Source organism: Liolophura sinensis, chromosome 6 (assembly GCF_032854445.1).
Source record: "Liolophura sinensis isolate JHLJ2023 chromosome 6, CUHK_Ljap_v2, whole genome shotgun sequence".
NCBI lineage: Eukaryota > Metazoa > Mollusca > Polyplacophora > Chitonida > Chitonidae > Liolophura > Liolophura sinensis.
In genome coordinates, this window is record NC_088300.1 from 10,285,852 (window position 1) to 10,313,035 (window position 27,184).

Sequence of the window (27,184 nt, forward strand, 5' to 3'; positions counted from 1 at the left end):
AAATGAAATGTCCTCGTAACCAATTCACATTTTTGAAAGCGTATGTTCAGTTTCCTCCATGAACATCCTCCTGATATGACGTGGACATGAACACAGATTAAATCTGAGTTAAACTGAAGTCATCTTCGTGACCCTGAGAATTGCACTTTCGGACTAAGTCTGTGCTACGCGGACGTTATCTTTATGGTCCTGCACTTCAAGAATACCAGAAAGTGTACTAAGCCGAAGTCACTTTTAGGATCCTGTGCCCGTATTTATCAAGTGACTTAAGACTTAAATCATCAATTGCAAGTCCTTAAAAAGCTAGACTCAGAACAAGAAATTTTACAAGTCTTAAACAAGTTTTCATATTTTACAAGTCTTAAACTTTCTAGATCGAATCATTTTAAATGTACCAGTGTTTGAATGTTTGACAGTCTACCTACAAGTCGGACACGCGTGCTACAAATGTTTTATTCACATTTGTAAGGCAACATTGTTAATTCAGTAATCAAACGGCAATCATCCATGATCCATCCTTATATTGGCCCCATATGGGAGTGGGGAGGAAGACAAGCTTTCGGCAGATTCAAGACAATCCTGCAGATATAATGCCTAATGCGGTACGGTGTTGAATGTTCCCCTGTAAACAATGCCACACTATCATCGACTTTAAATATCAGAATGAATAGTTTGTAAAACAGAGCCGAGAAATCAGCATGATGAATGTTTTGGGTAAGGAAATAGCAAAGAGATATCTTAAGATGTTTGATAAATATGGCCCCTGGGGCCTGCGCTTCCATATTAAGTCTGTGCTAAGCTGAAGTCATCTTGATGATCCCTGAGGCCTGCACAACCAGACTGTTAGTACCAAGCTGACGTCATTGTTGTGATCCTCGAAGCTTGCTCGGCCAGACTAAGTTTTTGCTAAACTGGTGATCTTTGTGGTCCTGAGGCCTGCACGTCCAGATTAAGTCCGTGTTAAGCAGATGTTATCTTTATGATCCTCAGGGGCCTGCATTTCCAGACTAAGTCTGTGCTAAGCTGAAGTTATCTTTATGATTCCAAAGGCCTGCACTTCCAGGCTAAAAGTCTTTACAAGCTGAAGTCATCTTTATGATTCCAGAGGCCTGCACAGCCACACTGTCTGTACCAAGCTGACGTCCTCCTTGTGATCCTCGAAGCCTGCTCCTCCAGACTAAGTTTGTATTAAACTGGTGATCTTTATGATCCTTCCAGGCTAATTCTGTGCAGAGCTGAAGTCATCTTTATGATCCTAGGGTCTGCGCTTCCATATTAAGCCTGTGCTAAGGTGAAGTCCTCTTTATGATCCCGAGGCTTGTATTTCCAAACTAAGCCTGTGCTGAGCTAACGTTATCTTGATGATACCCGAGGCCTGCACTTATAGACTAAGTCTGTGCTAAGCTGGTCATTCCTATGGTCCTGAGCTTTGCCAAGCACTGGGATCACAAAGCGATCTTTGAATTAATTCAAAACTTCAATCATAAAATTTTATATGTTCCTTTCTGTTATTTTAGCTGAAAATTTTTGTACCATAAATTGCCCAGAATTTATGTTGTTAAGCAAAATTTTGACCTGTAACATGAGAAACAAACAATTTTAATGTCATTTGAAATTTTAACTTAAGTCTGTGCAGAGCTGAAGTCATCTTTATGATCCTGAGGCGTGCACTTCCAGACTAAGTTTGGGCTAAGCTGAAGTCATCTTTATGATCCTGAGGCCTGTGCTTCCAGACTAAGTCAGTGCTAAGCTGAAGTAATCATTGTGATCCTTGAGGTCTGCACTTTCAGATTATGTTTGTGCTAAACTGGTAATTTCACCTGCATTTCAAGATTAAATCTGCGCTGTGTGTTGTTTCTTTATGATCCTGGGGCCTGCACTTCTGGACTAAGTCTCTTAAACTGAAGTTATCTTTATGATTCTGGGACCTGCATTTTAAGACACTTAGACTAAGCTGGTGCTTGGCTGAAGTCATCTTTGTAATCCATGACACTGAAGACAGCCCTAACAACAAAGAACAAACCATTGACATCATTCTAACAAAATTTATTCGATAAATTGTTAGAGCTATAATTGGCCATAGTATTTATATCTCCGCCTTCTGCAGGACACTGTGTAAGAACATCATGACAGATGACATCATAGATCATTAGCCGGTCTTACAGTTAGCTGGGATGACAAACTGACAGAGCCGACAATGTGGAGAGTTGTTACAGGGTCAAGAAGCTGATACATGTAGAAAAAGCACCACCAGTTTGGACAATGGCAGAGGTCCTCTTTGAACAGAGAACGAATAGCACAATCACCAAAGACAAGAAGTCACCAAAGCTGGGTTTATCCCTCTCCAACAGTAGCTTTGTTTAAAAAAAAAAAACAACTTCAATCTTACACATGAGTAAATCAAAGAAAAAGTACTGAAAATAAAAAAAAAAAAAAGAAAATGAAAAAGTCAATCTGTAAAAATAATCCAAGACGAGAAGTAATATGTAAGTTTACATGAGAAGAGCTCACTTATACCTCCTTCAAGGTTAGAACACTTTCCAAACCCATCATAAGCTGGGTATAAGTGTACATTGTACAAGGCTCTGTTTCCTCAATCTGTAACTCACTACAATATCTTCACTTAATAAAGTTCACTTATTTCACTTCACAATAAATTCCATTAATCTGCAATTCAGTCCATACAAAAACCAAATTCAATACATCAGCTTGGTACATTTCTAGAATTTGTGTGCATGTAATAAATTTACACATAGATACTACATCACCATGGCAACATTTACCTTCAAAACCATACATTCCCAAGACTATTTCACAATATAAACACCTAACTCTGGGCCCCGAGAGCTGGGAAATGAGCCCTAGTTTACAGCAAATCCACACTTCTGTTTACCAGACAGGCCTTTATCTCAAAAGTCTGTAAAGACTTTCATCCTTCTCCAAGTATGACACAGCATTTAGTTCTGACTGAGAAAAGGATATCACTCTAGCGACTTGGTCAATCAAAACCTCATGATGTCTTGGCTGTACATGTGGCTTTTGATCAGTGGAGGCAAAACATATGTAAGACGACACCTATCGGATACAATGTAAATAGCCAGTTAGACACAATTGGTTTTGTTAGAAACTCTGTCTTGGAACATTACTAATGTCAAGGGATAAAACCGAAAACTTGGTAGCCCAGCTAACTACTAATGGGGAAACACTGTAGGGGATCATGTAGGGCTTTTGAAGATAAGGCCTGACATATAGAAATGGGGCTGTGTCAATCCCTGCATTGTAAGCTGCATTGTGATCACACACTGCTAAGACCTTATTAGTACAGAGAACAAGGATTTCCCCCTCAACTCTCCCTAGAAGGTAAGCTGTTTTGTGATCACCTACTGCTAACACCTCATTAGTACAGAGAACAGGGATTTCCCCACTCAACTCTCCCCAGAAGGTAAGCTGTTTTGTGATCATATACTGCTAACACCTCATTAGTACAGAGAACAGGGGTTTCCCCCCTCAACTCTCCCCAGAAGGTAAACTGCTTTGTGATCACCTACTGCTAACACCTCATCAGTACAGAGAACAGGGATTTCCCCCCTCAACTCTCCCTAGAAGGTAAGCTGCTTTGTGATCACCTACTGCCCAGACCTCATCAGTACAGAGAACAGGGGTTTCCCCACTCATCTGAACATCATGGAGGTACTGAAGCACATTGCCCTCGTCTTTCCAAGCTTCATTCCAGTTGAACTGGTTCATCTTTAAATTCCAGGTAGATTATCTACAGAGCTAAAATAATAAACCATATATGTATTACAAGTAGACAAAATATAGGTATTATGAAGAATAGTAGTCTGCATTGTAATGGACAAGGATATATACATGTATAGTGGGCAGTGTACCTGCATATGTAGGGCAGAAAATGTCAGGTCACTTTTTCTTACCTTCATTTACTTGAGCGTTTTTAACATACATAGATATATAGATATATATATATATATATATATATATATTTTTTTTTTCTTTTCTTTTTGTAATTTGTTTAGTTCACCCCTATAAACATAAAACCTATATCTTAAAATCAAATTTAGCGCGCTTGCTGTAGCCCACTATAAACAAGCATACTGAACTAGAATAACAACACTTTGAACAATATTACATATGCACGATGAAGATGTACCAGTTTCAAAGTCTCAAACTTATGACTGGTTCACTGACATGACTGACTGGATCAGGCAGGGAAGAAACCTGCACATCATTCCCAGTAATTTCTCAACGTCTGCACATCATTCTCAGCAACTTCTCAATGTCTACTGCACATAAATGGTACAATGGACTACAACATTCCTAACGAAAAATGCCAGTTCAGCCAGTAACCTATCCTAATTTGAGTAAAACATAAACCAATCAAAATTCACTATTACAACAATCTGGATATAACAATAGTTGAATGATAAAACAGAAATATTTCTTAACATACCTCCAAAAAGGCATGTGTCAAAGTAAATATGTCTATTTCAATGCCAAGCCTCACAGTATGAAATAAAAAGCCTTTCACACATCAAATATGACAATAACAGGAAACAAATCCCATAAAACATGTCACTTACAAAATCCAAGGTTTAAACTAAATATAAATGATTTTGAACCAAGAGGTTATTAGTACCAGTAAATAGTTTAACAGGACTATAATTTCACTTATTATATCTCCTTATTACTAACGAGTCTTTCTTTCTAACAGTTAGCTGCGATAAGACATACATACCCATTTTTATAACTCCACAACCTTGGTTGAACAACATGGACAACAGAAACAATACAACAATCTTCAGAAAACTTGAACATAATATAGTAAACCACTTCACTCTCTTCAATACAAAACAAATTTACTTAAAGTTGGTTACCAGAGTCGGGTATTCATCTGAATGAGATTTGGAGAGCTGTGCACAAAAGACACTACTTCCTGTTTGTACATGAAGCAACTCTGCCAAGTACTAAAGCCAACATCCTGTACACTTACAGTACAAGCCAACAAGTAATGGTCATCTGTCATAAACAAACTGTCCATTTCCCAAGCAAAGATGACCAGAAATGAATTGGGAGAAACTGCAGATAATAATTCATGTAGTCACTGCAATAGCAGTTCATTCCACACTACCTACAAATTTGTTCTCTTTTTCAGTACATTTCTTCTCCATCTAAGGTAGCTCGCTGCATTTAACTCAAACCAATAAGGTTACTCTTAAAATTTGTCAAGTCATAGCATTTATTGTCTGAACAAATAACATGGAATAAAAAAAACAGGGGTCACTCAAATACTTTATGTCTGATGAGCATTTAGAATGCCTTCATAGAGGTGAAATTTGTGCTTTTACTCCTGTGTAGCATACACAACTATACTACATATCGCACTGATGTCTATATAGATTTTCCTTAACACTCCAAAATTTGTTAATTTATAAAAATCATTGCCAGAATAAAAAATATGTAATAAAAACAGGGTTCACCAACCCACCTTTTTTTATCTAAACTGAGTACAAAATGCCTATACTGGTGTGTAATGGGATACATATTACGCCATTTTATTGATGCTGAACTTTCCACTGCAGAGTCAGTAGTGTGACATCACAGTGAGCAGAACATGTACATCACAAATGCAATCAGGTAAATTCGCATGCATTAAAATCAGCACAAATTCAAAATTTCAACTTTCGCTGCATGTAGCTACATTAAGGTGCGTTGCAATCTTTGTCCTGAACACAGAATGGGCAGAATAAATCTACCAGAAACAGTGCACAATTCTGTGGAAAAAAAAGGTATTCATGGTCTCTGAAATGTTTGTCACAGAACAGTTTTCACTGGTATATAGTCATCATTTTATGAACATCACTAAACTGTGTATAGACAGAAAAATATTTCCTTACGTACTTTGTTTGTACAGACAGAAAAGTATTTCATTATACAATAAGTCTGTATAAATAGAAAAGGCGTTTCATTATGTAAGTTAGTCTGTACAGGAAAAGGTCAAGGGTCATAGATGAACAAAGTAGAAAACCTGAGTTACTGGACAGATAATATAGAAGATGAACTGATGTACCCGAAAAATAATACCCTATTGATCAAACCTTTCTCTGTGTGAAAAAAAATAAAGCAGCACTTAGTAGCACTTTCTGCACATAGTTAAAGAACATTATGTTTAGATCTGCTTAATGATTCGATTTTTGGGGCTTGGATGAAGACAAATACAAAATGTAGATGATGGACAGTAGGATAATCAGCCAGAAGTATCAGGTGAGGGAGTGGGTGAGCAGCCTATAAACACCGTTAAAGTACCCTGGTAACATGATGGACAGTAGGACAATAAGCCAGAAATGTCAAATGGGAAAGGGGGGGGGGGGGGATAGGGCCTAGAAACAGTAGCCTAGAAACATGATAGATAGCAGGATATTCAGCCAGAAATACTGGGTGAGAAGGGTGAAGACTGGGGGGTAACATGGCCTAGGAACATGATGGACAGCAGGATAATCAGCCAGAAATATCAGGTGAGAGGGGGTGAAGATTGGGGGGTACCATGGCCTAGGAACATGATGGACAGCAGGATAATCAGCCAGAAATATCAGGTGAGAGGGGAAGGGAGGGTGTGTGGACGTATCATACCCTAGCAACATGATAGATAGCAGGGTAACCACCCAGAAACATTCAGGTGAGAATGTGTGTTTGAGGGGGAGGGGTGTTACAGCAGCCTAAAAACATGTCAGTACCATAGCCTACAGACATGATGGAGAGCTGGTTAAACAATCCAAAATAGTCAGGCGAAGAGAGGGGAGGGGGTGGCAGTACCATAGTGTAGAAACATGATGAACAGCAGTATAATCAGTCAGAAAGAGTTGGACAGCAGGGTAACCGCCCAGAAACATTCAGGTGAGACGGTGTGTGAGGGAGGAGTGTTTCCAGCAGCCTAGAAACATGGGACAGCAGGGTAACCACCCAGAAACATTCAGGTGAGAGTGCGTGTGTGAGGGCAGGGGTGTTACAGCAGCCTAGAAACATAATGTACAGCAGAATAATCAGCCAGAAATCAGATGAGAGGGGCAGAGGTACAGTAGCCTAGAAACATGATGGACACTAGGGTAATCATCCAAAAATAGTTATGTCCATGTAGATACATCTGGAAATAGGGTTTATATACATGTATTTATACTTTGCTGCAAATCTCCTCACTGGTACTATCACCAGCCATTTACTACTCAGCACAACTAGATGTGGACTTGGGTTTTTACACTCAGCTACTAATAACTTCTGCAACTTGGTCAGAAACGCCTCTAATTCATGCCACTAAATGATGCCACATACCCAATCAGCTGTCACATAATCATAAGAAAATCAAGATGATAAGGGTGCGCTTTTCTAGCGTTCAAGGAATGACAATGACGTACATACATAAGTGATGTACAGTTTGTTTTGGGTGTGAATTATCTCCCTTGATTCACCTGGCGGGCATGTTTAATCACATCACTTGTCTCAACAGTTCTAGGATGTTTGTGTGCCTTTAGTTTAACAGTGCAAATAAACAGACATTCAGCATTGATAAAAAATATATTTGTCCTTCATGATTTGCGGCACAAAATAACATCTTAGTTTTATACAGCAATTATAGATTTTGACATATTCTGAAACCATTCTTTCAAGCTGAACTAAGACTAGTTAGTGGAACGTGACAGTGAAGAGGTAGAAGTAAGACTTAGAATTAGAGTACATGGCCAGGTTAAGAAAATGGTTCTGTCGAACACAATTTGACAAATACATGTACTTCAGGTCAAATGTAACATTCACATTGCTTTTTCTTTTACATCTATCATAAAATCTGGCATCTTCTGTGTCCTTAAAGGATTAGTGTCCAGATTGCTTATTTTATTCATAATTACCTAGGTATATATTATTAACTTGAGTGTAAAAAAAAATATTGAAAAAAGTACAGTAATCTGAGTAATGTGACATTAAAATCACTAGGTAATGAGGCTGGGTTTATGCATTTTTTCCTGCCAACACTCAATTAGTATTCGCAGACAAAGCGGACAAAAGGAAAGAATAGTAAATATTAAATCTGATATACACGCGAAATGTAGACCTACACTTAAAACATTATAAAGCTACAGCCTAACAGTCTGTATTGCCAGTGTGGTTGGAAATGCCTGGACAATGATCAAATTCAACGTCTGAGAACTCAAAAGTCTGACCAGAGATTTCAGTGTCATAAATCGGAACTTCAAAGTTGTCCACTACAATGTTCAAACTGATACGGCAGTTTGCTACTGTGTAACTAGGATCCACCTCGAAAAAGACATCGTTTTGATACGAATTCCCACGTTATACAGGGCCAGCCAGACTTGGGTTGACCATCTATGTTGTCACCCACTGAGATGTGCTAGGTGGTACTTGGTTAAAAGAAGCAGTGTTTGTGTACGCAAATTCCCTAGTTTTCGTTTATTGTTAAGTAAAATATTGTTTAAAACAATGGTACTTTGTAAACAAAGGAAAAATTGTTAGATTATTCTCTTCCAATAATGGACAATGGAAATACAGACATCTGATAACCAAGCCACTGTGTTGGTCCTTAGGCATCTGTTATTATGCAAGAATAATTTGCTTCAACTAGCATTCAACACTGTCTACTGGCTGACGAGTAGGCTTAATGATGGGACAACAGTGAGAGATTCCGACAGCATGGGGAGGAGTGAAGTGGGGAGGGGAGTAGAATATGTACTATGAATGTATGGCTTTCAATTTAATGTAAAAACAAAAAAACCAAAAAATTAACTAAACAAAGTTGTACTCCAACTAGTATTTTCCACTGTTAATGCTACATGTACAACCCTGCACCGTAATCCACATCGTAATACCACAAAGCTTAACCCTGCACCAAAATGTGCACCATCAAACCATAAAGCTATGATAAACTTATTGCACTATAGTCTTGAACTGTTTTGCAATGATGCCTTCCTGCAAAAAGATTTAAAAAACTGCATAACCATCATAAAGCTATAATGTATAAGACAACTATTGCACTTTAAAGATCTTAACACTTCCCATGATGCCTATCTGATGTCAAACAGCTACATGTATGATACAACAACTATTGCACCTGAAGATTCTTAACATTTTTCCCATGATGCATTCCTGATGTTTTCAAAATGTCATTAAGCTACATATGCGATACAATAACTATTGGAACTTTAAATTCTTCACACTTTTCCACGCTGCCTTTCTAATGTTCTCCAAAACTTACCACCATTACGTCATAAAGCTCTGACACAACTATTGCACCTTAACGCTATCAACTTTTTCTAATAATGCCTTCCTGATATCCTGAAAAACTTTGTGATCATGTTGTAAAGTTATACCACAATTACTGCACCCCAAAGTAATCTATCCTTTCCCCTCCTTTTTTGTTTCTGTTTTGAAAAATGATCAAAGCATTATCTTAAAGTTATCATTCTTTGAATTCAAAAGCCACTTTTTTAACCTATCATTTAACTAAAAAAAAGTCAACAGATGTTGACTGGCCAAGTGGAGAAAGCACATCAGTAAAAACACGGAATAACTGTGCTTTGAAAAGCGAAGTATTACGAAATACCGAATTGAGAATCTTGTACACCCATAAAGCAGCACCGATCAGCTGCCTGACAAAGTCGTCACAATATTTCCATGTTCTAAATGCTGTAGTTACTCATATAATGCCACCACTGACTAGTTAAAAATAAGGTCGTGTGCATATATTGCTATGACCCTATGTGTCTACGCACATACCTGACTAAATTTAGACCTTTTTAATGCATCATAAAATGTGTATAATAGACTAAGTTGGGGAGTATTGTTGAAAATGAGAGTGAATTTGCTTATGTTGATTAAAATACAACATGGTATTTGGCTAAGAACAGAGTTCTTCATTCTTAATCTGGCATCTTACAATAAACATACATGTATTATGCACAAAAATAAAAGCCCTAAATGAAAAATGACTGTATTTGACATTCAATAATGTGTGCCATGAGCCAGGACCAGGCTCTCTTTGGCTTATCTGACTTAACTACAAAACATGTACAAAGAAACAACAGCTAGCTTAGCTATGATTAACCTTTTGATTTTCGAGGTCAAATCTGAAGTACAATGTTAAAAAAGTTTACAATGTGGGATAAGACAATCTTTAAATTTTGTAAGCGGGTTGCAGTTCCTTTCCTTTGCAGTATTGAAAATCTGAAACAGAACACAATGCGGGATTATTCCACAGAGACAGAGTAAAATTAGCTGTTTCACATTAGTAAAATTAAAGTTCACAGTAAAGGATAAAGTACAGTAGACTGTATAATAATGACAAAGTACCATAGATGGTACAGTAATGATAAATTATAGTAAACTTCAAATCAATCACAAATTACAATAGGCTGTAATCACAAAGCACAGTAGGCTGTACAGTAATGACAAAGTACAGTTCACAAAACATTAATGACAAGGAATAGTACACTGTACATTAATGACAAAGCAAAGTGCAGTAATGATGAAGTACAGTACACTCTGCAGTATGACAGTAGACTGCGCAGTATGACGAAGAACTGTACACTGAACTGAAATGGTAAGGGACAGTACATTGTGCAGTAATGACAAAGTGCAGTTTCTACACTTAACTAGTTTAACATCTACATCTACACTCACCATACATGTATATGCTGAACAGAACGGTGATCTAACCATTGTCCTCACTGAAGTCTGTACACTTAATCAATTAAACATCTACACTTACCATATATACTGGACAGAATAGTGATCTAATCATCTACACTCACCATACATGCATATACTGGACAGAACATTGACTTAATCATCGTCCTCACTGAAATCTGTACACTTAACCAGTTTAACATTTATACTCACCATATGTGTTGGACAGAACAGTGATCTATTCATCATCTTCACTGAAGTCTGTACACTTCCTTGAAGATAGCTTGAGCCGCAAACGAGTGCCCACTTCCTCAATAATTGTCAATGCCTGAACAAAAAAAAATGACTTCACAATACTTTAAGATTTACTACACTTTTAACTTGACCAATTCGACTCACATATAACTTGGCCAGTACAGCCCTCTGAATTGATGGTACTGTAAGTCTTCAACCTTTTCGCATGTTTGCAAGGTGATTATTTATGTCCTGAAGACTTATCAAACCAATGGCCAATTCAACTAATTTAGTTTTGTTTCCAAAAATCAAAAATAAAAATATGCATAAATTATGCATACATGAAAAGGTTGAGGAATAAGGGTATTCGGGTAATAATATGGATAATTAATTACCAAGCTGGGTGAAAACCTGAATGACTTGGCTAGAAAAAGTCTCACTTTGATGGACATAGATTAAAAACAGGTCACCACAAGGACATTTCACGGTCAGCCTACATGTATCTGAATATCAGCATGAATTTTACATATTGTAAATCTTCAACATTTTCAACCATTAAAACAATTTTTACGTGGAATTTATGCATACAATTATATGTTGGTGTGAAATTCTGGCTGCTGTATTAAAGTGGTTCACCCAGGTACTTGTCACCCATGAAGACTGACCTTGTCTAGTGTTTCCTTGGTGTGGGAGGCTGACAGACAGAATCGCACTCTGGATTCAATGATGGGAGTGGCGGGAAACCCAACAACAACAACACCAAGGCCACGCTCCAAAGCCATCCGACCAAAAGCCCTGAGAAGGTGAAATGGTTTTTAAGGTGACATAGATTGCAGACATTACACACATATCTGGCAATTGCTCATACAGGACTTACATTAAATGCCTATGAATAACAACCTTGAATATAACATGCCATCTGAGAAAATACCTAGGATTCCTTCTAAGCATGGAGGCTTCCTATTAATATGACTGCTTTAACATTTGAATTCCATAAAGGGAATTACAACAGTGAGGGACTAGAGAGCAGTATTGCAATGGAGTGACAGATGCATGTTCACTAAGACAATATGACACGTCTATCTGGCAAATGCTTTCTAACTTACCCTACTTTTGAAGGTAAAAACAGCAGTAAAGGCACGACTGGCGAGTCTTTGTTGCCATAGATGATAAAGCCCATCTCCTGAAGACGTCTCCTCATGTAACGAGCGTTCCACCTCAGCTGTGCAATGCGTCTCTGGCCTAACAAGCAGAACAATGGCTAAGACGTCATTACGACTCTTCTTTGTCACATCTTCTACACCTTTTGTGGATATCACCAAGAAATATGACCTATGTCCACAGTGTCATGATGCCTCCAGCTCAGATTACATGTAATCTAATGTAAAAACTAGAAAATGTTAAACTTTTGTGTATAGTCTCTTAGAATTCAATTTTTACCAGATTTTACACATTTTCTGGACTTTTTTTTTATTGGGTTTAGTGTTATTTTATATTTATTTCATATGTCAGGTTTCTCAGTGGAGGAAACAGGGGTGCTCAAAGTAAACCATCGACTTTCACCAGGTAGCTGATAAACCTATTTGACTTGCTGGTGTCAAAGCCGTGAGCTGGATTTGAACAAGCGGCTTCACTGGTCAAGGGTCTGATAATCACAGCCAGCCAGTTCTATCACCATCTGAGTCATTGAGGCACCGTGACTGGAGTGTTACTCTGTGAGCAGCTTGGACCTACCCAACACATCACAATACTGTAATTCAACTGTTTTTCATGTTTGGAAGGTGTTTTTTTTTTTCAAGCATATTCTGAAGGTATTATTTTGTGTAGGCTGATAACATTATACTTGTGCAAAGCCATGAAACTGGTCAATCCAACCAGTGTAGTTTTGTCTCCAAACTCAATTAAAAATGTGCATAAATTACACTGAAAGTTGTTCTTCCATAGGCAAAAAGGCTGAGGAATTAGGGTAATTATGAAAAGGTCTTGTCTAAAGTGAGGCCATCTACAAACCACGGGCCGGTTTCATGAAGCGCATTTAGTTTTAAGCAGATCTTGGTTAAGTGCACTTGCTAGATACTGACTGACATAACTAGGTATGCTGTAGAGGTTTTATAATACAGAGATGAGAGCTGACCTTCATCAGAGCCATCTTCACCCATGATGATCTTCATAGAGCTGATGATCTGCTGGGCGACGGGTGCTGGCATGACAGAGGAGTAGATGGAGCTGTGTGAGTAAACTCTCAGGTAGTTGATCAGCTTCTGAGAGAGGAAACAAAAGATATGTATCAACAACGTGTCATTGACCACACTCAGGGGGAAAACACAAAAGTCAGTTTCTATGGGAATGATGGTTTTCAGGGAAAACATTGCTGACATTGCCCCTCAGGTTAATGATGCCCATATCCTATAAATTAGGACATCAAAATGGTCATCTTTTTAAAAAAATCAGAACCACATATATATAAACTGGACAAGAGTCAAAAATCTGTCTCCAGTCTAACTCATTTGAACCAGGCTGATGAGCAACATCAACATAAGCTAGAAATGCATCAATCATTTTTTATCGTTTACATGAATATAAGTTTGGTAAAATATCAGGACAACAGTATTCAAACATTATAAGCAAACACTAATGAATTGAGAATTATATAGGACAACCATACATCAAGAAAGTCCTGAATCTACGAGTCTAAAGATTTGGCCCCAAATGTGAAAACTGACCTTTGTACCCCCAATGTAGCCACCAGCAGCACCAAAACTCTTGGTCAATGTCCCCATAAGGATGTCCACATCGTTTGGGTCCACTCCAAAGTAGTCCACGACACCTCTGCCTCGCAGACCAATCGCCCCGATACTGTGAGCCTCATCCAAGTACAGGTATGCTCTGTACTTCTTCTTCAGCCGTATTACCTCATCCAGGCGCACAATGGAACCTTCCATACTGAGGAAATCACCAAGTACAAAGGGTGAATTACTCAAAGGTTGTCACACATACACAAAGCATATCAACACTTATCCTGCATCAGACAAAATACTTCACCTTTCATCGGACAATAACGGTCACCTGGGGTACAGATATATGCTCGAATTCTGCAGACGACTTCAAATGTGTCTGATGAGTAGGTTATCTCCCTCTGTTGTCTTCCAACAATGGTCATATCCTTGAAGCGATTCACCTACACACTGGTCTTCTGCATTGTATAGAGGGGTCTTTGCAGGGCAAACTCATTACATGGTGACTCAGTGATAGGATACGCAAATATGTGGTGTCAGTAATCCTCATATTGGGCTCCCCTGACGCCTCGCCCAACATGAGAATTATTGACATCTTATATTTGCATATCCTATCACTGATTCACCATGTAACTAATATTAGACTGACATATTGTTGCATGTCACTGAGAAGGTCTAACAGAAAAGTTCATGATTTACAGGCTGTCACACACACACAAGGGATATCAACACTTACAGATGGCCACTACTGCTACATGTCATAGAGAAGGTCTAAGAGAACAGCTCATGATTTACAGGCTGTCACACACACATACAAGACATATCAACACTTACAGATGGCCACTACTGCTGCATGTCACAGGGAAGGTTTCAGAGAACAGCTCATGATTTACAGGCTATCACAAACACACAAGGGATATCAACACTTACAGATGGCCACTACTGCTGCATGTCATTGACAAGGTCTAAGAGAACAGCTCAGGATTTACAGGCTGTCACACACACACACAAGACATATCAACACTTACAGAGAGCCACTACTGCTGCATGTCACTGAGAAGGTCTCAGAGAACAGCTCATGATTTACAGGCTATCACAAACACACAAGGGATATCAACACTTACAGATGGCCACTACTGCTGCATGTCATAGAGAAGGTCTCAGAGAACAGCTCATGACTTACAGGCTGTCACACACACACACAAGACATATCAACACTTACAGATGGCAACTACTGCTGCATGTCATAGAGAAGGTCTCAGACAACAGCTCATGATTTACAGGCTGTCACACACACACAAGACATATCAACACTTACAGAGAGCCACTACTGCTGCATGTCACTGAGAAGGTCTGAGAGAACAGCTCATGATTTACAGGCTATCACAAACACACAAGGGATATCAACACTTACAGATGGCCACTACTGCTGCATGTCACAGGGAAGGTCTCAGAGAACAGCTCATGACTTACAGGCTGTCACACACACACACAAGGCATATCAACACTTACACATGGCCACTACTGCTGCATGTCACAGAGAAGGTCTCAGACAACAGCTCATGATTTACAGGCTGTCACACACACATACAAGACGTATCAACACTTACAGATGGCCACTACTGCTGCATGTCACAGAGAAGGTTTCAGAGAACAGCTCAGGATTTACAGGCTGTCACACACACATACAAGGCATATCAACACTTACAGATGGCCACTACTGCTGCATGTCACAGGGAAGGTCTCAGAGAACAGCTCATGATTTACAGGCTGTCATACAGAGACAAACACACACACACAAGGCATATCAACACTTACAGATGGCCACTACTGCTGCATGGCATGGAGAAGGTCTCAGAGAACAGCTCACCATTTAAAGGCTGTCACACACACATACAAGGCATATCAACACTTACACATGGCCACTACTGCTACATGACACAGAGAAGGTATCAGAACAGCTCATGATTTACAGGCTGTCACACACACACATACAAGGCATATCAACACTTACACATGGCCACTACTGCTGCACGTCACTGAGAAGGTCTCAGAGAACATCTCATGATTTACAGGCTGTCACACACACACACACAAGGCATATCAACACTTACAGACAGCCACTACTGCTGCATGTCACTGACAAGGTCTCAGAGAACAGCTCATGATTTACAGGCTGTCACACACACACACACAAGGCATATCAACACTTACAGATGGCCACTACTGCTGCATGTCACTGAGAAGGTCTCAGAGAACAGCTCATGATTTACAGACTGTCACACACTCATACAAGGCATATCAACACTTACAGACAGCCACTACTGCTGCATGTCATAGAGAAGGTCTCAGAGAACAGTTCATGATTTACAGGCTGTCACACACACACATACAAGGCATATCAACACTTACACATGGCCAATACTGCTACATGACACAGAGAAGGTATCAGAGAACAGCTCATGATTTACAGGCTGTCACACACACACATACAAGGCATATCAACACTTACAGATGGCCACTACTGCTGCATGTCACTGAGAAGGTCTCAGAGAACAGCTCATGATTTACAGACTGTCACACACTCATACAAGGCATATCAACACTTACAGACAGCCACTACTGCTGCATGTCATAGAGAAGGTCTCAGAGAACAGTTCATGATTTACAGGCTGTCACACACACACATACAAGGCATATCAACACTTACACATGGCCAATACTGCTACATGACACAGGGAAGGTCTCAGAGAACAGCTCATGATTTACAGGCTGTCACACATCCACACACACACACACACACGGCATACTAACACTTACAGACTAACACTACTGCTGCATGTCACAAAGAAGGTCTTAAAGAAAAGCTTTTCATCTGAAGTCATTTTAAAACCCACTTAAAAGAAAACTAAACATCAAATCACAATGTATCATCTACAAGTACATGTATTGTATTTTACAGGAACAACATGATCTCTCAGATGGTTTTTGGCCAATATTACTATCTTCATCTGAATTTACTGGATTTACTTGAAACAGGGTCATAAATGATGCATTAGAGCGGACAAGGGACAGAAGTATAGTGCAGCATCCATGTTGTAGTGTGTTGAAATGTTACCACATTGTCACAATGCAGTCATGCAGTTGTAATTTACTTATTTTCTGCTCTACGGAAGTCTGACAACTTCTGTGTGTACCTTTGTTCAATGAACTGGTAATTAACTGACTAACCTCCCTATAACACTGCACCACTAACATTTTGCCTCACAAACATGTCACCATGCAAATTCTGCCGTCAATATGCATTTCTTTTCCCATAGTTAGTATCAGAGGAATGGTGAATTCTTTTTGATGTCAAGATAGCTGCTGTAATCAGAGTGCATCATTTCAGACATAATTTTGCACCAGGCATGTGTGGTATCTGTTATAATCAGGGATTAATCCACATCAAAGCCAGGGCAAAAGAGGTAAGCTGTACATCACTGAGGAGTCCTGCATTATTCAGGGGATTATGACAATACCTTGGTAGTGAGATGGGGGGTGGGGCATGACAACACGACAATATGGTCACGGTGACATTAACCCCTCCCCCAGTATTGTGTCATGCTGGCATCAAAAAGGACATGGATGAATGAATGTGAATAGCATTTATACTCCCTGAACAAGTGATGACAGATAATTATCTAAATTTGAGTGGTTGCTCTTCTATGATGTTCAAATAGGACAAGTGGCAGCAGAAAGCTGTCTGCTGTGACTGTGGTTATCTACTCTGTCAGCAGGGATTCTTACAGGATTTACCAACAAGCTGTCCAAACAGGAAGGGGCCACTAATGGGACACTCGTTAAACTCCCTCCCTGATGTACTATGATTAGGACTTTCTGTGTCTCTCACTGAGGGCCATCATTGTCATCATGGGTCAGGCGATTCTGACTAGATGGTTCAATCACAAAATTACATAGAGAGTACCTTAAAGAGACTTTCCCTAAAGGGTATTTTGTTTAAAATGCACAAAATAATTGCACAAATAGATAAATATTTGGCAAATCTATATTTTATAACTGAAGGTAACACACAAGGATTGCTGCCAAGGCCACTTGCCAGACCAATTTTTCAGAGACTGTGGAACATATGTTTTACATGTAGATGTGCTCTTCACAGAGCTGGTTGATGATGAGTTTTCAAAAGGAGTCCTGTCCTTTCGCGTTTATTTTATCCAAGTAACGCAGAAATACGAGAGGGTCAGTTTACAGGAAGCCTGTCTGTCTCAGCCCATGTAAAGCAGAGATGTTGTGTGTCCTAAACCACCCAGCCCTCATCACATGAGTAAAACATTTAAAGTACTATTCAAATCAATAATCAAACAAAAAAATGTAAATTGTTTAAATTCTACCCATGCTTACCTGTAAACTCCCTCAACAACAATGATAATTTTCTTCCATGGCCGTTTTGTTCTTGGTTGGCCCTTTACAATGGCTTCCCGCAAGCGTTTTTCTAGCATTGCCATGTCTGGTAAACACAACAGTGCGTACAATTATTCCAATGAATGCTTGAGCAAAATTAAGAAACAAACAACTGCAAATTCAGATAATACATATACTCCAATGTACACAATCCATGTGCATGCTATGGGCATTATTTTTATATACGAAATTCTTATATGAAAAAATGTATTTAACTGCCATACGAAAGTGTAGGGGGAGTTGTGTTCTTCGTTATTTGAATATCACAGACATGAATCCTTCTTCAAAGGGCAATAACTGTGAAAGTATTACAATGCTAAGTCTTCTAGTATGTGTATATGAACATCCACACAAAGTCCCCAAATCCACTGTGAAATTTGGAGAAAAAACATCAAATGATAGGTTCACAACATGTAAGTACTAACAGATTTGAAAGGGAAATAACTCTGGAAATAGCTACTCTGGCGAAATGCCAACTTCACACTTTAAATCTACATGTAGTCCCAAGAGATGAAATGAAACTGTATAAAAAAACTGTACAAGGAAATTTTCAAAAGAGTTGATTAAAGACAGATAGATATGTTGATAATTGCATTCAACCTATACAATCGGGCCATAATTAAATTGATGTTACGCCAAGCCATACTAATTCATTCACAATTAAATGATTTTGGTATTTTGTATGTATGTTTACTTCGGGTTTTGCATCATACTGAACGATTTTTCAGTCACATCACGATGGGGAATGTTTAGGTGTGTGTACATCTACTGTGTATTCTTGTGACAGACATCATAGTGACACCAGTTCAACCAGTCTTGTTTCCCTGCTGAAATCTCTCAGTGCTGAGTGCCAAGCCAGGCAGCAACAAGTATCATTTTTCAGGTCCTTGATATGACCTGGCCCCGGTTTGATCCCGTATCTGTGAACTACGAGGCGGAATCTTACACCATAAGGCCACCAAAACGGTCTATGGCATTATGATAGGTGAAAATGTTGATGAATGGGGTAAAGTAACTTTTCCATGAATTATGACCCAATTCTACCTAGACATAGTAAGGAGCTTAGATACTTACTATTGTGTTTAAAAACTCTGATGGTTGCCCCCGACAACCTGGAGCCAAGGACAAGGGAGGTGTGATTGAGCTCATCACTCAAGATGAGGCAGCCCTGAGACAGAAAACAACATGCAATATGGATGTAAACGACTCCTTATCAAATTCGTGGAAAATAAGCACTTTTTATTTCTTTGTTGGTGAATACAATTGTGTCACCAGCACACCACAAATACATTGAACGTGTGGAACCAATATCTGGGACATCTGGTTGACCTACATGTACAGTATATGTATCTGCAACAATGATTACAAGGAGTCTTGAGTGACAGTTTCTAAAATGATCAGCCCTATGGTTGAATATTACCTGCTTGCATTGTATTATATTGATGTGCATATCGCAGAAAAGTCTAGTGTAATGCAGATCTTTATTCAATCAGTATGGATTATGGTTGGTCATACATGCATCTTGAGTGACAATTCTGAAAAGGTTGGATATTTGGAAAACGGTCAGCCCTAAGACTGAATATTTACCTGCTTATATTGCATTATTGTCACATCTGTTACAGAAAAATGTACAGAGTACCATAATTCCTCAACCTTTTCGCATATGAAAGAGTAACGTTCAGTATAATTTATGCCGTTTTTCATTTGATTTTGGAGACAAAACTACATTGGATTGGCCAGTTGCAAGAATTCACAAAAATTATGATTTCATCAGTTAACACAGAATAATCCCTTCAGGATAAACACCTTGCAAACATGTGAAATGGTTGAAGAATTACAGTAATGAAGGCTTTCAAAATCAGTATTGACCATGATTAATTACGTCTTCTCGAGTGATAATTCAGAAAACGCTCTACCCTAAGGTTGAATATTTACCTGCTTACACTGCATTATCATCATACATATTGCAGAAAAGGTAAGAGTAATGCAGGTTTCTAAATCAATACTGATTATGTCTTCTATGTCACATATGTCTTCTTCAATGACAATATTACCTGATTAGAGTGTAGACTAATGCAAGTTTTTAACCCATATCAACAGATTACCTTTTGAGCAATGCAGGGGATGTTCATGGAGTTGGTAGCAAAACCCATGGGGAAGGTGATGGCATCCTCCACGCCCAGGAATTTGGCCACCTGCTGATCCAGGTGCCTGTGAATTTCCTGATGACCTGTTAATAAACAGAAACATCCCAGTCAATGTCAGTCTCCAATGTCACAAGTAATCTGTCGCTGTTGTGATAACCTGGTCATGGGACACAAACCTCAAGGCCAACAGTAGAGCCCTCATTCTGGCAGTACCACATGGATAATGCAATGAAATTGTTTTGTTTTGTCAATGTGAACTCTTTTGTTCTTTCCTTTATTATGTCACAATTACACATGCACTGCAATGTCACAGAAGAAAATGATGGGATCTACTTCGATTTGAACCATGTCAGCATGTTACATATACTTTACTTAATCATCTCCTTTGTTATAAAACAAAACCCAGCTCTTGGCGACTTCCACCACTCCCACGCCCAGCTCGTATGTAATTTTACGGACGTCTTCCTTGCAGGGCCCATCTTTCTTGCAAATCCTAAGTAATTATATGATCCTAGGTTGATGGCCTCGATCTCACTGCTGTTAGCCTGCAAGTGATCGATTGAGTGATTGATTTTATGCCGTCACTTGTTAACAGGAAAGCAAACAATTCAAATTATAAATTTACTACTCAATTTGCAAGTGATACTTGTAAATACTCTACTTCAGAAACAGTGCAGCTTTTTACCAGTGACACATCTGGTTTTACTCCAGCCGATTCATCCACCTTTAGGGCCCAGTTAGTAGTATCTTTCAGTGAAGTTTGATTAATTTATCAGGAAAACTTAAGTGTTGGCATCAAAAGTATCATTTTATGGATGTTACATTATTTACTCTGAAAGTGCATTTCAACCGGCCTTTAGCTGATATACAGTAAATGCAATGTATACATGTATGACAACATACAAGGCATAAGTAATCCACATATGTTGAAAATGTGGCAAAACTGTTAACAAGTCATGGAAGTGTAAACAAGACATGGAAGCAGCCAGTTTTGTCATGAAGTAATGGATGATAGGGCTGAACTCTCTTACTGTGATGACAATAACAGAGGTTTGACCTACTTGCTCAAATCAGAAAGCCGCCACCTTTAGCTGTGGGTAGATGACTGTAAATGGAGAACTATTCATCTAACTGGTCTGAAAGATTGCCCCTGATATCAGCTTCAACATGTCAGTTTTGGTGTCTTTAGATTGACAAGGAGAGTTATGTTTTGTTCCTGTTCTTATTACTTATTTTTATTATTGTATGAAGTCATAATCATACCATGGAATTTTTTCACCAGGTAATCACCCTGCTATACTAACTTTGGTGAAAAAATATGTAAAATTATTATACGTGTAACCATGACTTTTCAGTAACAAATTGCTCTGTTGCATGACAGTTCCTAGGCAGGGCAATTCGTTGGCTCCTTTTTGGGGTTGATATTTTATGGTAATTTAAATTACACCATTCAGTATTTCAGCCATACCATTCCTCATGCTATGACTTGATACCTGTGGTACTCACTTGAAATTCCAACATAGTCATCAGTTTTTCTTTCCAAAACTTTTATTTGAGCACCTGCAGCACTTTGCAACAGGCCTATTCCAGCAGTCCCTGAATTCGGCGATATACATTCCGTGTGTAAAAACTCTCCCAGCTTTGATACAAAGGAACAAAACCCTAAAAAACAACAATAACAAAACAGTAAAAAAATACTGTTTCATATGTAACAACTAAAAAGACTCCAACACACCAAATGTATATTGTGTATCAATAAAACATCCCAATATTAATATCAAGGTCAAGGTTTATGATATTGTATAACAGAGATGAAGCATTTCAAAGTGAAAACATGCTCATGTACTGAGGAAATCAGATGCAATGATGCTCTCAGTTTTAAAGAGCTACTTTAGTGTTAAGACGCAAGTTTTAAAGTGACATTAGATGACCATTGTGTTTCTGGTTTCTCTAATATGGGCATATTTACATTATTGCATAAGAATTCCACATCGTTATGCAGTTGTATATACAGGTCTGTTTCCATAGGCCATGTAGAATAACTAAGGTTACACTTTGTGTTGTATTTTCTGTTAAGTATATACACAGCACATACACATACAAGGCCTATAATTAAGTAGTCAGATGAATTAATGACAACCAGGACAAAGTAGATGTAGCATATCATCTACCGCCAATCAGGCTTCAAGCTGGCTGTAGGCAAAAATGTTGTCATAAAATCTGATTTACCTATATTACATGACATCTCTCAAAATTTTAAAATATAGATGGTTGGCTAAATACTTATAAACTTTACACATACATGCTCATCTACAGGATACTATGTAAACGATGATCAAGAGAACTATGCTAAAACTGCTGATTTTTTATACCACTACCTATATTCTTCAACTTCTCAACCTTTGTACAATTATTTTCACTTTATTCTAGGTGTCAAAATAATGTGGTGTATCACAATAAACTTGATATTTTCATGGAAGTTGACATATCTGGTACATAAGCAAATTTATCCCCTGCATAAAATTTTAGCCAAACCCTTTCACCAAACCGTAAAAAATATCACCAGTCATACAGTGGTAAAAAAAAATGTACATTTAGTGACAATGGCCAACAGCAGCTGGAATTCTGGTTGATGTGCTGTTACAAATGACACTTTGTACTGGATTTACCAGCTGTGACTTCACACCAACACACTGTTTGATTCAATATTACATCACAAATGTAAACTGACTTCTTCTCACTGGTGTTGAGGATGGCTTTTCTTTCTCTCTCTCTCTCTCTACATACATATATATATATATATATATATATACATATACATGCGTGTGTGCGTATGTATATATATATATATACACACACACATGGCATAAAAGCAAATATATATTTTTACATGTACAGAATATATGTACAGCACTGCACAGCACCTGACATTTTAACCCCATAAACAATCATGAATCCAGGACAGCACAACCAAAGTTACTTACTACTGATAGAGAAAAAGTTACCTGAAATGACAGAGTAAGGTGAGGTTCAAAGGCCAGTGTCCTATTTGAGAGTCTTAACAGCTACCATATAACCTACAGCTGTACTGCACACCTCTCACATCTAACTTATCCACAAGTAGCCTATTTTTATATTTACAGCAAAAATAAATCTACTCTAGATAGGTCATCTAAAGTTCTGTACTGGCCAAATCCAGAAAAGAATTTTGTTGTTTAAAAACATTACCAGTGCAAGTTTCCATATTCTTTCATAAACCTTGCTTCTGTATGTAATACTGGCACAAGACTCAGATAAAAGGGAGCCCATTGATAACCACTGATGAAGCCATATGATCAGATTCGACTCCCACCAATACTGGGCACCATCACCATGTGCAAATGTCAATTTCATATAATGCATAATACACATAAAACATCGCTGAGTTAAATATACCACAAAAACCCTCACAGGCATGTCACATCATAAATACATACTGTAGGCATGCATTAAACTAGTGTTTTAAAAATCAAAATGAAGAAAATCAAGCTTTTGAAAATTTTGCTGGGTTGGGAAGGTGGATTGTCGCATTTATCCCTGACGTACTGTTGCTCTGAAGGAAGATGTCAAGATTATATTTCGTGAACAAAATGTATCTGCTGGTTTCCTGGACTGACATTGTATTGAGTGTATTTAACATGTGCACACATATAAAAACATACTGAACCGAAAATACACAACCCACAAAAATGTTGAGCTAATAAAAAGTTTCCCTCTCGGAGTATGCTGGCTAATCTATCATTACAGCTGCTTAATTATTTGTCAAAGCACAATGGAAATATACACTAAACACTTACATACTGGCTCTGCCTCAGCTGTAGTGTGGGAGCTTTCTACACAATTCATGCAGCATACACACAGTGTGTCAGCATATCAATGCACCAACATACTTAAAATGGAAAGGGCATTAAACTCATGAACCTTGTTACGATGACAAAATAAACAGACATAAATATGCAAATTATGTTCTCACCTGGCTTAATTCTCGGCTTGATGAAATATGATGTTGTTTGTAGAGGCCCAGAAACTCTCGAATATGACCAACAATAATTAAAATCCCATAGCTAATGTAGGTATAAACAGCCATAAAAAGTGGGGTTTCTTCAAAATACTCCTGAAACTTTGGTGATATCTAAAAATAAAGAAAAAAGAAAAATTATTTCATAACTTAACTTGTCTAACTTTATATCATGCCCATAACAACTGCAGAATTATTTTTATTGCTGAGTTGGCAAAACATTTTTTCCAGCAAATGTTTTAAAAAAATCTAAAAATCTAACTTTAAATCAAAATCTAAAGCCAAGGTTAAACAATGATTTTAATTTCTGCTTCTCTACACATTTTATAACAGAACGTGGAAACCAAGATTAACATGCGTTAATTCACAACTGAACAACATTTCCAGGAAGTAAAAGTATTTACTTATTTATTTGATTGGTGATTTACGCCGTACTCAAGAATATTTCACAATACAACGGCAGCCAGCATTATGGTGTGGCCCCCCAGAGCCTGGGTGAAACCCACGACCATCTGCAGGTTGCTGGGAGACATTCCCATGTACGCCAGGAGAGGAAGTCAGCATGATCTGAATTTCAACTCACAGTGACTGCACTAGTGGGAGGCTCCTGAGTCATTGCACCATGCTGGCGCGATGGCCGCAGAGGCCCTCGCAAGTAAAATCATGTTCCCATCTTTGATTTTCTTTTTGCTGAGCTGGTTCAGCCTGAAGAACAACATCTTCGGCCAATTTGATTGGCTGAAAGCTTTGAGAGATGAAATGGAAAACCTCAAAACCTATCTCTCAATATCAAATTTCTTCAATATTCACCTTCCTCAAGGCTGCTCTCATATAAGGTTTGGCAAAATTTTGTTTGACCAAGGATGGCCCCATATTTGTCCTCAAAGTAACGTTGGAGCATGCTCAATTTATAAATCTTATGCAGCTGCCATGGCAGTTTGTCATGGCGTTCAATAGTTGCGAAATGTAACTCTTGGTATTGACCAACACGAGGTTGGTCGAATAACAGGGAGATTTTTTAAAATTTATTTTGTGAATTTGTGCGGTTGTCATGGATCGTCTTTAGTGCAGTGAGACTCTGAACAGGCTAGTTGATTATGGGGACCACTCGGTTGACACTGATTTACGCAAGGAAAGATTTAATGCACATGTGAAGATGCGGAAAATGTGGCTTACCATCAATCCGACACATTAGAAGCAGTTATTCCCCGTAACTCCCCAACACTTTGTGTCAATCGATACTGAGAGGTACATTCCGCAGCCAGGTGCTCCAGACAAATTACCAATAAAATACATTTCCATGACACTTATATTCCTTACATTTTCCTTTGTCAATTTACTGCAAGCACAATGTTGATCAGTTATTTCATAGGCACAAGATTCTTGAGTAATGCTCAAAGCCACCTGCTGTACAGACAGCCTCAACACAATTCACAAAGGCAGCAAAATGCATCATATTTTTAAACGGTGTGCGCTTTGAGGTTGGTTTGAGGCGAACTGGGTGAACAACACATTTCTAAACCTAACGTCAGCGCAATCTCAGACTAGTTCCTCATAATTGAGGCTCTATGATATATGTATGGATGCTCAAAATTACTGACAGTCTAACAACACAAACCAGTACTGACACCTTTTCATTTTCTTCCTACAGCAAATAACTATTACAAATATATTTATTTTCTTATTTGATTGGTGTTTTACGCCATATTCAAGAACATTTCACTTGCACAACGGCAGCCAGCATTATGGTCGGAGGAAACCAGGCAGAGCCCAGGGGAAACCCAAGACCATCCACAGGTTGCTGGAAGATCTTCACACATAGGACCGGAATTATAAATACATGTATTGTCTAAGTGAGGTTTATACCACAGTATTAGCTTTAAAAACGAAATGTGAGTCCCGTCACAGCAGTAGGCCTATAAACAAATTCATATCACCATGATCCAACAAAGATAAGTTACATCCACCAAAGCTACAACATAATCTGATAGTAATTGCTAATTCTGGGTGGGTGTAACGAAAACAGAAGGGCGTGAAGTTTGCTAGAGGTTTTGCGCACTTCCAGGACTGTCGGAATAAAGAATGTGTTAAATGTTTGCCCGCCTTCGATTCGATAAAGCTGGTGCTGAAGATATTCTCTCTAAGACTTCCATCATTTATGTTTAAATGTACGCTATTACACCGGCATAACGAGAACGATAAAAAAGAGAACAAGCAAACTTCACATGACGTTTCGAGCCGAGTTTCAAACAGAGTGAGTGACTAAATGGAATCGTTCAATTTTTCACAGAGAAAACACAAATGACAAGGCACCCACTCTGTTCTCATCGTCAGATACCGGACTAAATATTAAAGCTCACTCCTACTCTACCTGTTTGTGCCCATTGTCGGTTTTCCCCAGCCCGTTAACATGACCGTTCTCCGGCATCTTTCCGCCACTCGGCTTTCCTAGCCCACAAGCGGGGGCCATCTTGTTGTGTTGATGCCGAGTAGAATTCCCTCGTATAAGCCGTGATTTCATTGGTTTGTCCTATCCTCAGGTCCAATCGGAACTGGTCTACCGTTTGTTCATGAGCACGTGCACCAGCGGTGAGGGGTTCTAGAGTATCTTTCTCGAATGGAGAAACAATAAATCTTTCATAGTTGAAACCTTTCGAACATCATACCTTGTATCTGGAAAGAATATGTCATCCGTTTTCAGAAAAGGTTTATTTGATCTGTATTGCTGGGTCTGAATACTCAACAAAGCAAAACGCCCGTGCGCCCCTCCCCTTCCTACAGTTAAACTGCATCATTTTCATAGCAACCGACTGCGCATGCTACACTGATTACGTCACATGTCAGCC

At 38.6% G+C, this 27,184-nt stretch overlaps 1 protein-coding gene across 1 annotated transcript; it reads right to left on the minus strand.

Moving 5' to 3' along the window:
• Positions 1-4,000: 4,000 nt before the first annotated feature.
• LOC135468848 (serine palmitoyltransferase 2-like) lies at positions 4,001-26,894 on the minus strand. The gene is given in 17 exon segments (XM_064747304.1): positions 4,001-10,242; positions 10,918-11,032; positions 11,604-11,733; positions 12,045-12,180; positions 13,073-13,199; positions 13,662-13,881; positions 18,075-18,180; positions 19,209-19,302; positions 20,240-20,364; positions 20,684-20,704; positions 20,707-20,760; positions 20,763-20,826; positions 21,768-21,857; positions 21,860-21,943; positions 23,023-23,037; positions 24,294-24,452; positions 26,710-26,894. Coding segments are annotated over 16 exon segments (1,665 nt in total). The 5' UTR covers positions 26,860-26,894; the 3' UTR covers positions 4,001-10,242; positions 10,918-10,942.
• Positions 26,895-27,184: the final 290 nt, after the last annotated feature.